The sequence below is a fragment of the Serinus canaria genome, chromosome 10, assembly GCF_022539315.1.
Source record: "Serinus canaria isolate serCan28SL12 chromosome 10, serCan2020, whole genome shotgun sequence".
Classification (NCBI taxonomy): Eukaryota; Metazoa; Chordata; class Aves; order Passeriformes; family Fringillidae; genus Serinus; species Serinus canaria.
In genome coordinates this window covers 1471413-1484080 of record NC_066324.1, presented here as the reverse complement: position 1 = coordinate 1484080, position 12668 = coordinate 1471413, and the positions used below count along the sequence as shown (strand labels likewise).

The 12668-nt window shown below is 44.3% G+C and overlaps 1 protein-coding gene across 2 annotated transcripts; it reads left to right on the top strand.

Moving 5' to 3' along the window:
* Nucleotides 1-1640: 1640 nt before the first annotated feature.
* Nucleotides 1641-7967, top strand: FEM1B (fem-1 homolog B). Of its 2 annotated transcripts, none has more exons than XM_009090199.3 (2): nt 1641-2115; nt 4970-7967. In XM_009090199.3, the coding sequence occupies exons 1-2, from the start codon at nt 1868-1870 to the stop codon at nt 6603-6605; spliced, it is 1884 nt and encodes a 627-aa protein (XP_009088447.2). In that variant the 5' UTR covers nt 1641-1867; the 3' UTR covers nt 6606-7967. The 2 variants fall into 2 exon arrangements, with proteins under 2 accessions (XP_009088447.2, XP_050834424.1); XM_050978467.1 differs by having other exon boundaries at nt 1642-1884.
* The last annotated feature ends 4701 nt before the right edge of the window (nt 7968-12668 follow it).

The following is a 12668-nucleotide window of genomic DNA, read 5'->3' as shown; positions in this document are numbered from 1 at the left end:
AGAGCCACGGCTCCGGTGTCAGGACTCCAAGTTAAAAATTAACGGGGCTGAGACCGGATCGCCCACAGGACAATGGGGCAGCAGATGGGCTGGGGTGGTGTCCCCTTACTGCTGGTGGCTCCTGTCACCAGCAGCCAGGGAGGTGGCCCGGCAGGGGGTTGAGGTGACAGGCGTGTGACAAGGCCGGTGATGGTGTCCCCAAAACCAGGGCTGAGGGCCCTGTGTGTGCTGAGGTGTGGGAGCTGCTGGGTCTGGCTTAAAAAACCCCAAAGTGAGACAAGCCCAGCCCAACCCAGCTCAGCTGGACCCAACTGAGGTCAGTCCAGTCTCACCCAGCCCAACTAAACCCAGCTCAGCCAAACCCAGTCCAGCTGAACCTGGCCCAGCCCAAATGAAAAAAATCCAGTCCAACCAACCCAACCCAACCCAGTCCAACTAATCCAACCCAACCCAAACCAATCCAGTCCAACCCAACCCAGTCCAACTAATCCAACCCAAACCAATCCAGTCCAACCAACCCAACCCAGTCCAACCCAACCCAAACCAATCCAGTCCAACCAACCCAACCCAGTCCAACTAATCCAACCCAAACAAATCCAGTCCAACCCAACCCAACCCAATCCAGTCCAACCAACCCAACCCAGTCCAACTAATCCAACCCAACCCAATCTCGCTCTCCACACTCCCTGACAGGAGGGGGCAGCCAGGGTCGGGCTCAGCTCCCAGGGAACAGGGACAGGATGTGAAGACATTTTCTTACACTGCACCAGAGCTGAGGTTTAGGTTGGATTTAGGTTGGACATCAGGAGGAATTTCCCCATGGAAAGGGTGGTCAGGGGCTGCCCAGGGGGTTTGGAGTGCCCATCCCTGCAGATATCCAAGGAATTCCTGGATGTGGTGCTGGTGACACGGTGGGGATCAGGCACAGCTGGGACTCGTGACCTCGGTGAGGTATTTTCCAGCCTCAGTGTCGTGCAGTGGAAATGAGGATGAAAAGCTGAGCTGGTGACACGAGCATTTGTCTGTGCTGTTGTGTTTTGGGGACACTCGGCCGTGCCCTAGCGGTGCTGCTGATGCCTTAAGTCTGAGCTTTCCTATTTTCCAGGTTCTGTAGTGCATTGGTGTATAACTGAACTTCGTATAAAATGTCAGCAGTTCTTCCCTCAGCTCAGTCAGATAAAACAATCCTTTTCCAGCCCCAGAACCAAGGACACCGCTGCAGCTTCAGGCCCAAAATGTGCAAACAACAGCGAATGGAGGAGAGCAATCTGGGAGGATGCGACTGCATAACCTGGAGATGGAATTATACAATTACCCCCAAAATGGAAACGGATCAAAACTTATAAAATGTGGAAATATGTGACCTGGAGTCCCTCTCGGGTGTAGCCACGGCCAGGCCCTTGCGTTTTCAAGGAGTATCCTTTGAAGGCCTTTAATAAACCCCTACTTTACCCTTTAACTCTGCCCGGCTCTGTTCCGGCAGCCCCTCGGGCACCGCTGCCTCGGCCCGCAGCCCCGGGAGCGCCTTCCCAGCCGGGCCCCGGAACGGCCTGCCCGGGCGGCCGCTGCCGGCCGGCCCCAACGCGGCGGGCGGGCGCTGCCGAGCGGTTCCGGGGCGGAGCGCGGCGGTGCCGGCCGGGCCCGCGCTCCGGGCGGGGGGGGCCGCGCCTTGCCTGCCGGGCGGCGGCTGCGCTCCCGCCGGGGCCGGGGTCGGAGCACGGGCAGGGGCCGGGGGCGGCGGGCCCCGGGGCGGCCGCATGTGCGCCCCGCGGGGCGCCGCGCCAGGACGGAGCGGGCCGGGGCAGAGCCGGGCCGGCCCGAGCGGGGCCGTTGCGGGCGGCGGGGCCGCGCGGAGGCGGAGGCGGCCATGGAGGGGCTGGCGGGGTACGTGTACAAGGCGGCCAGCGAGGGCCGCGTGCTCACCTTGGCCGCGCTGCTGCTGAACCGCTCCGAGAGCGACATCAAGTACCTGCTGGGCTACGTGAGCCAGCACGGCGGGCAGCGCTCCACGCCGCTCATCATCGCCGCCCGCAACGGGCACGCCAAGGTGGTGCGGCTGCTGCTCGAGCATTACCGCGTCCACACGCAGCAGACCGGCACCGTCCGCTTCGACGGGTACGTGAGGCCCGGCCCGGCCCGGCCGGCCCCGGGCGCGGCCTGGGCTGCGGGGAGAGCGGGGCCGGGAGGGCCGGGCGGGCCTCGGAGGGCTCCCGCGGTCCCGGGGCTTGGCGGGGCTTGGAGCCTTCTCCAGCGCAGGATATTCCGTGATGGGCCTTGTGGGTCCTGCGGCTTGGAGCTGGGTTCTTGTCAGCTCCGGCTCTTCTGTGACGTGCTGGTCCTTGCGGTCCCAGCTCAGATTATTCCGTGACTTGGTGGTGCTTGTGGATCTCTGCCAGCAAAGTGTTCTGTCACTTGGTGGCCCTTGTGGGTATTTTTAAACTCGGGCTGTTTTATGATTTGGTGGTCCTTGTGAGCCCTTCCAGCTCAGTGTTCTGTCACTCCGTAGTCCTTGTGGGGCCCTTCCAGCTCAGGCTGTTCCATGACCTGGTGGTCCTTGTGGGGCCCTTCCAGTTCTGTGTCCTGTGACTTGATGGCCCTTGTGGGTTCTTTTCAGCTTGGGCTCTTCTGTGACTCGGTGGTCCTTGTGAGCCCTTCCAGCTCGGTGTTCTGTGACTTGGTGGTGCTTGTGGATCTCTGCCAGCAAAGTATTCTGTGACCTGGTAGCCCTTGTGGGTATTTTTCAGCTTGGACTATTCTGTGACTCGGTGGTCCTTATGGTCCCAACTCAGATTATTCTGTAACTTGGTGGTTCTTGTGGGCCCTTCCAACTCGGTATTCTGTCACTTGATGTCTTTGTGGAGCCCTTCCAGCTCAGGATTCTGTGACTTGTTGGTGCTTGTGGGCCTCTTCAGCTCGGGCAGGACCTTGTGGATCTCTTCCAGCTCAGGATTGATGACTGTGTGGGTTCTTTCCAGCTCAGACTGTTTTGTGACTCAGTGGTCCTTGTGTGTCCCAGCTCACATTATTCTGTGACTTGGTGGTGCTTGTGTCTCCCTTCCAGCTCAGGACGTTCTGTGGCCCTGGTAGGTCCCTTCCAACCCAGCTTATCCTGGCCCCTGTGGGTCCCTTCCAAGGCTGTTCAGTGATCTGTGATCACCTCCCTGCCCTCTGTGGGGCTCAGCAGAGCTCCCAGGAGGATCTGAGCTCTGATTTTGCCAGGCTGACAGGTTGGCAGTGCCCAGGCCTGCCCTGCTGCTGTTTTTAGAAATGAATTCGTGACATCCTCACCTAAACATCGTGTGGGTGTTGGAGGCCACAGTGAGGTCACGATTTGGTGATTTTCTGGTAAAAAATGCCTGTGTGGTTGGAGATCCCACCTGATGCTTTATGAGCCATAAATGACTTTTCCATGTAGGAATTCCCCATGTGAAGCTGTGGACAGGATAATATTCACAGCCCAGAGAGCTTCTGCTGGGCCAGAGTGGCCTTTTGGGGACATTTTTGCTGCTGCAGGTGGCAGTGCCATCGGGGAGGGTTCTCACAGTGATCAGTTTTCACATGCAGAACCACTTCCCTCTGTGGTTTGATTTTTATTCCTTCCTTTGCCCTTCCAGCTGTGTTTGGGTTTTTTTGTGTGTGGGTGGGTTTTTTGGTTTTTTGCTTTTGTTTTTTTTTAGGTCGTTTTTGTGTTTTCCCCAGTCAGAATCAGGTAGGGAATTCCCGGGATGAGAATTCCTGGAGGAAGGACCTCCTGACAGACAGCAGATGCTGGATTTTTGCCTGGCTGGGGTGGTGGGGATGTTTTCCAGAGGCTGTGCCTGGCACGGATTGAAGGAGGAGTTGTGGGAGGCACAATGGATGCAGAGAGAGGAGCAGAGCCCATGTGATCCCCAGGGATTGTTGTTCCTCGGATAAGGTGGCTCAGCAGCTCCTCTCCCTTGGGCTTTCCACTGGGAACCTCAAAACGCCGACAAATCACCTCGGGTTCATAAAAAATCCCCCCTCCTGCCTCTCCTCCTGCTTCAATACATAAATATTTTAATGGAGTTATTTACAGAACCAGGAACTTCTCACTGGGAATTCTCTCTGAGATCTCGAAGAGCCTCTGGAGGTGTTGGATTTACAAACAGTTGCTGTGGAGCTGTGAGGGCTTTATAATAATTAAAAATCGCTGTGAAAGTGAAATTCCAGCTGATCTTGCCATATTTTAACTTTGTCTGTTTGGAAATATTTGTCCTTCCTGTGTGTTTGGGCCGTGCCTTGAGGGTGTGTGAATCCTGCCTGCTTCTCATTTAAATCCTTCAAAAACCAGGGAATGGGAAAGGCAAACCCTTGATTTTGTGTGCTGGGTTTGAGGGAAGGAAAACAGCATAAAAGGAAGGATCTGTCCCCTCATTTCCCCGTTGTTCATGTGACACGGATCTGTGGAGGAGCCCAGCTCAGAACTTCTGCTTTTTTGGGTTTTATTTTCTTCCCGAGGTTCCATTTGTGTCACCAGCTTGCCGGGCTGGCTCAGGGCACGGGATCTCAAATGGGGAAGCACTGGGGAGCTGCAGCTCAGGGACAGGGGGCAGGGGGAGCGATCAGAAATTTTGAAGCCAGGGCTGTTCCCAGTGTCTAAATCTGATTTTTTTGGTGTCAAAATATCCATTTTAAGGTTTTTCTCGGTCTTTAGTATGTCACTTGGTGGCACTGAAGGGATAATTTTAGAACTCCTCTTGCCAGACCTGTCTAAACTGAGGCTGGAGTTTGTAAGTGGGAACTTCAAGGCGGCCAAACCCCTTTGGCTGCTTGGAAGCTCCAACTTCCAAGGCTCCGTGTGCTCCCTTGGCCTCATTCCTTGGCCACGGTGATCCCGGTGAGTTCCTTGGAATCCAGGGATGGGCTGGCTGCGAACTCCCCGTTGGTGGCTGGGTGTGGGATGCTTTTGGAAGAGCGTCAGCCTGATTCCCTGTCCTCTTGTCCCCAGCTTCGTCATCGACGGCGCCACCGCGCTGTGGTGCGCGGCCGGCGCCGGCCACTTCGAGGTGGTCAAGCTGCTGGTGAGCCACGGCGCCAACGTCAACCACACCACGGTGACCAACTCGACGCCTCTGCGGGCGGCCTGCTTCGATGGCCGGCTGGACATCGTCAAGTACCTGGTGGAGAACAACGCCAACATCAGCATCGCCAACAAGTACGACAACACCTGCCTGATGATCGCGGCCTACAAGGGCCACACGGACGTGGTGCGCTACCTGCTGGAGCAGCACGCCGACCCCAACGCCAAGGCTCACTGCGGGGCCACCGCCCTGCACTTCGCCGCCGAGGCCGGGCACCTGGAGATCGTCAGGGAGCTGGTCAGGTGGAAGGCGGCCATGATGGTCAACGGCCACGGCATGACGCCGCTCAAGGTGGCCGCCGAGAGCTGCAAGGCCGACGTGGTGGAGCTGCTGCTGGCTCACGCCGACTGCGACAGGAGGAGCAGGATCGAAGCTCTGGAGCTGCTGGGGGCCTCGTTTGCCAACGACAGGGAGAACTACGACATTTTGAAGACTTACCACTATTTATATTTAGCCATGCTGGAGAGGTACCGCGACAGCGAGAACGTCATCGAGAAGGAGGTGCTTCCCCAGATCGAGGCTTACGGAAACAGGTCGGAATGCAGGACCCCTCAGGAGCTGGAGTCCATTAGGCAGGACAGAGATGCCCTTCACATGGAAGGCCTCATAGTGCGGGAGAGAATCCTGGGCTCGGACAATATCGACGTCTCCCACCCCATCATTTACCGGGGCGCCGTCTACGCGGACAACATGGAGTTCGAGCAGTGCATCAAGCTCTGGCTCCACGCCCTGCACCTGCGGCAGAAGGGCAACAGGAACACCCACAAGGACCTGCTGAGGTTCGCTCAGGTCTTCTCCCAGATGATCCACCTGAACGAGCCCGTGAAAGCCAAGGACATCGAGAGCGTCCTGCGCTGCAGCGTGCTGGAGATCGAGCAGGGCATGGCGCGCATCAAAACCACGCCGGACGCCGACATCCACACGGCCATGGACAACTACGAGTGCAACATCTTCACCTTCCTCTACCTGGTGTGCATCTCCACCAAGACGCAGTGCAGCGAGGACGACCAGTCCCGCATCAACAAGCAGATCTACAACCTGATCCACCTGGACCCGCGCACGCGCGACGGCTCCAGCCTGCTGCACCACGCCGTCAACTCGGGCACGCCCGTGGACGACTTCCACACCAACGACGTGTGCAGCTTCCCCAACGCCCTGGTCACCAAGCTCCTGCTGGACTGCGGCGCCGACGTCAACGCCGTGGACAACGAGGGGAACAGCCCTCTGCACATCATCGTGCAGTACCACCGGCCCATCAGCGACTTCTTGACGTTGCACTCCATCATCATCAGCCTGGTGGAGGCCGGCGCCCACACGGACATGACCAACAAGCAGAAGAAAACCCCTCTGGATAAAAGTACCACCGGGGTGTCCGAAATCCTCCTTAAAACTCAAATGAAGCTGAGTCTCAAGTGCCTGGCTGCCCGCGCCGTGCGGATCTACAACATCAGCTACCAAAACCAGATCCCCAGAACTCTGGAGGAGTTTGTCCAGTTCCACTAGGCCGTGTCCAACCTTTTGTGGTGGTGCTATCCCGGGACGACACCAGACAGCAGCAGAATACACCCGTGTCCATGAAGTTGTTTTTCTCCATCCCTTTGGTTTTGGGTTCCTCTGGATTCCGTCTGCGGCCTCAGTTCTCGGGTGGAGATGGTGGAGGGCGGGGGGGCGGAAAAGCCACATCGTTGTCCTGTAGTTGAATCTGATGTTTTGAGGTTTGGGTCCTTTTCTTGTTTTTGATTAAATGAATCCCTTCCTTAGCCCTTGGTTTTCTAAACGACACGAGAAGAATCCCCCAGGTAATTCCTGTCAAACGTTTCGCGCCCGACGCGATCGGCACAATTGGATTTCAAACTCCTCGCAGTGAGGTGGGGAAAGAAAAATTGGGAATTCTGTGGTGGTTGGGTTAAAAGTGGAGTGTCCACCTCCAGAGCGGTGCGTTGCTCTCGTACCTCACCGCGCTTTTTACGCCTTTCAGCTCGTGCTGAAGTTGTTGGTTTAAAAGTCGCGTTTTAAATCAAAATTTACAGCTACGGACGGGAGGGATGCTCTGTTAGGAAATGCAGGTGGAAATTCAGCTCTGAGGGGCTGAGTTCCGTTTCCAAGCTCTTGGCTGACACTGCTCCAGTAAGTATTGAATAACCTATGGACAAAAAAAACCACTTCCACGCCGACCGAAAATAACCGGAATCATCGTTTCTTTTTCCGTAGCTCCGTCGCTCCTATCCAAACATCATGCATGGATCCCTAGAAACTGGGTAGGGAATTTGTGTTTGTGTGTGTCCCAACATTTCAAACTGCTTTGGACTTGGGTTTTGTTCTGTTGTTTCGACGCTCAACACGCACCTTTATTTTTGACTCAAAGTCTGTCCAGCTGCACTCTTGGATTCCAGATGCTGTATCTTCCTAACGGAGCCGTCTGCCGCCAAAGAGAGTCTTCCTTGAGCCTGGCTTTTCCAAGAAGCGTTGGAGTCTGTGCCTCCCTGAATTGGACTCGAGGATTTTTCATGGTTTTTACTCCTTCCAGTAGGAAAATCCCTTCTTAAAACTGGTTTTTAAAAAAAAAAAAAAAAAAAATTTTCTCCTCTCATCAGCCTCTTTGCTGGTGAGCGAGTGATTGTACGGGGACGTTGTCGCTTGAGAACTTTGGGAGAAGTGGCAGAAGCTCCAGCAGGGAAAATGTCACTTGTTGGGACAAGGCTCCTGAACCCCTCTGTTCCTTTCCCACGCAGCTTTTTAACCGTCAGGATGAACGAATGTTCCGTGGGGTTTTTTAAGAAACAATCCAGGTAGAGCTTTCAGGCGAGATTTGGGGCACACGTTTCTATTTGTATGACAAAGAAATAAACATTGAATGTGGAATTACCCTGGAGTTCCTGGTTTTTGTCCCGGGTTTGTGTCCTTGGAGGGGAAAGCCTGAGGGTCAGGTTTAGGTTCTCCAGAGAAGCTGTGGCTGCCACATCCCTGGAATTGTCCTAAGGCAAGTCTGGGATAGTGGAAGGTGTCATTTTCCTGAGGAGAGGGTTCCAAAGTAACAATAAAAATTCCTGGCTGGTGATTCCAAAATACTTCCAAGCGGGAGAAGGTCTTTGCTATGGAAGAGCTGCTCCTGCCTCCGGCCTGTTCCCGGTTTTTATCTTGCTTCCCAGTGAATTCCTGCTGTGCCTGGTGTCATGGAATGCTGTCCTGCCACCTTCCCGGTGTCACCAAGAGCTCCTGGCAGAGGGTAGGGAATACCTGTGGATGCAGCCTTGGGAATCCTGGGATCTTCTCCAGGATCTGGAGTTTTCCTCCCAAGCATTAAAGGCTGCCCTGGCCCTCCCTGTTATGTAAAGCCCCTGATGAAATTCCTTGGGGTTCCGGGTGAGGTTTTCCCTGGAAAAGCACGGAGTGAGAGAAGAGCCGGGTGCTGCCGGGGGCTGGGATGTTGGTGATGGAGCGGGACCAGAACTGGGAGAGGCAGAAATAAACCCGGCCTAGAAATAAACCCGGAGCTGAGCCAGGCCTTGGAATGCTGATCCCGGAGTGCTGAGGGATCCAGAGGGACAGAGCCACCCCGGGACTGGGGACAATCCATCCCACCCAGGGACTGGGGACAGCCCCAGGCACGGGGAGGGGCTGGAGGAGGGCAATATTATAAATAAACAAATAAATAAACAAACAAACAAATAAATAAAATTTATATATATAAATATGTATATATATATATATATATATATAAAATATATACCTGTATTTATAAATATTAAAAAAAATCAGTGTATTTAAATATATATAAATATAACACTGTATTTTTATATATATAATATATATACATGTATTTATATATATAAATATAGATGTGTATTTATATATATATATATAATATATCAATGTATTTATACATATAAAACATATCCATGTATTTATATATATAAATATATAAATGCATCTATATATATGAATATATACAGATTAATTTATGGCTACATATCAATGTGCATCTATAATAAATTTTGTATATTTATAGAAAAGTTATTAAAATATATTTATATTTATATAAAGCATATCTAGATATCGAAATAAAAATACAAAGTATTATCTTTATATTTTTACTATATACACACATATTTAATATATTTTATGTATGTATATATATATGCATATATACATATGTACAAATATTATATATATATACATATACAAATATATTTATATATATATAATATGTACACACACACACACACACACGCATATATATACATACGTATAATTTTTTAAAAGTGTAAAAATAAAATTATTTATAAGTGTATACGCACATATAGTGGGTATAGAGATATATGTATATCCACAGATATGGAACCACAAATAAATATACAATTATGTGTCTGCACATATATTGAATGTATGAGTAAATATTTTTAAATATATATAATATATATAGGCATAAGGAAAATATATAAACAATATATATTTCTGAATTTCTGTATTTGTGTGTATATATATTATATGAACACAAACACATATATATTTTTATAAATATATATACATAAAACATATTTATAATTATAGATAATGTATAATATACATTTTATATACACATATATATGTTATGAACATACATAAAAATTATAATACATATGATACAGGGTATATGTGCATGATATATATATATATAAAATATTATCCTCATTACACGTATAATATATATGTACAATTTAATGCACACAATATATATATATTAGATGTCATAGAGATATATATGCACATAGTATATATGTGAGTACATAAATAAAAATAATATAAAAATAATCTATAAAATATAAATATTATTAAAATAAGGATAGAAATAAAGACTATGAATATATATACATATAAATATCAATATATTGATATATTGATATTTATATATATTACATACTGATATGTATAAATATATCTAATTATATATATAATCAGATATTTTCCATGTATATACATGCATACTTAAATATATATATACACATATTTATATAAAAATTTATCTATTTTATACATACATATATGCATATATACAGATATAAAAAGATAAATAAATAAATAAATAACATAAACATACACATATATATATACACACACACACACATATATATACACACACGCGTATATATACATATATATATACACACACACATATATATATACACACACACAGACACACACACAGATATATAGACACACACACATATACACACATACATATATATACACACACACACACGTATATATAGTCACATGCACATATATATATATACACACACACACGTATATATATACACACACATATAGACATACAAACACATATATATACACACACATATCTATACACACACGCACATATATATATATACACACACACGTATATATAGATATAGATACACACATATATAAACACACACACACATATATATACTCACACACACATATATATATACACACACATATCTATGCACACACACACATATATATATACACACAACACACTAGAGATATATATATATACACACATATATATACACACACACCACACATATATATACTCACACACACATATATATATACACACACATATCTATACACACACGCACATATATATACACACACACACACACACATATACATATATATATATATATAAATTTTTAAAAGTGTAAAAATAAGATTATTTATAAATGTATATGCACATATAGTGTGTGTGGAGATATATGTATATCCATAGATATAGAATCACAAATAAATAGAAATTTAGGTGTGTGCACATATATTTTATGTATGAGTAAATATTTTTAAATATATGTAATATATGTAGATATAAGTAAAATATATAAACAATATATATTACTGTATTTTTATATATATATATTTATATAATATATATACATAAATTATATTTATAATTATAGATAATGTATAGTATACATTTTATATACACCTATATATGTTATGAACATACATAAAAATTATAATACATATGATACATGGTCTATGTACATAATAAATAATATATATATAATATAAATAAATATATATATATATAGATATATATATATATATATATCTCTAAAATATTCTCCATATTACACATATAATATATATGTACAATTTCATCCACACAATATATATATATTAGATGTCATAGAGAGATATGTATGTGCACATAGCATATATGTGAGTACATAAATAAAAAGTAATATAAAAATTAATCTATAAAATATAAATAATATAAAAATAAGAATAGAAATAAAGATTATGAATAAATATACATATAAATACCTAAATATTTATATATTGATATTTATATATATTACATATTTATATGTATAAATATATCTAATTATATATATATCAGATACATATTTTCCATGTATAAACATACATACTTAAATATATATATACACGTATATGTATATAAAAAATTGTCTATATATTTTATACATACATTTATGCATATATACAGATATAAAAAGATAAATAAATAATAAATAAATGAATAATTGCACACACATATACACGCATATACACACACACACACCATATATATATACACATACACGCATATATATGTATACACACACACACATATACACACACACACACCACACACACCATATATATATATAAATTTTTAGAAGTGTAAAAATAAAATTATTTATAAATGTATGTGCACATATAGTGTGTGCAGACATATACGTATATCCATAGATATAGAACCACAAATAAATATAAAGTTATATATGTGCACATATATTTTTTGTCTGAGTAAATATTTTACAATATATATAATATATATAGATATAAGTAAATATATAAACAATATATATTTCTGTATTTCTGTATTTATGTGTGTATATATTATGGGAACACAAACACATATATATATTTTTATAAATATATATACATAAATTATACATATAATTATAGATAATGTATAACATACATTTTATATACACATATATTTGTTATGAACTTACATAAAAATGATAATACATATGATACACGGTATATGTTAATATTATAGATATGTATTAAAATATTATCCACATTACACATATAATATATATGTACAATTTAATGCACACTATATATATATTAGATGTCATAGAGATTATATATATGCACATAGTATATATGTGAGTACATATATAAAAAATAATATAAAAATAATCTATAAAATATAAATATTATTAAAATAAGGATAGAAATAAAGACTATGAATATATATACATATAAATATCAATATATGATATATTGATATTTATATATATTACATACTGATATGTATAAATATATCTAAGTATATATATAATCAGATATTTTCCATGTGTATACATACATACTTAAATATATATATACACATATTTATATAAAAATTTATCTATTTTATACATACATATATGCATATATACAGATATAAAAAGATAAATAAATAAATAAATGAATACACACACACACATATTATATATATACACACACACACATATGTATATACACACACATATACACACACACATATATACACACACATATATACACACACTATACATATAT

Excerpts from the sequence above, each read along its gene's own strand:
- FEM1B (XM_009090199.3), top strand. The coding sequence starts at position 1,868 with ATGGAGGGGCTGGCGGGGTACGTGTACAAGGCGGCCAGCGAGGGCCGC. Across the intron at positions 2,116-4,969 it reads GGCACCGTCCGCTTCGACGG|CTTCGTCATCGACGGCGCCA; the intron begins GTACGTGAGGCC and ends TCTTGTCCCCAG.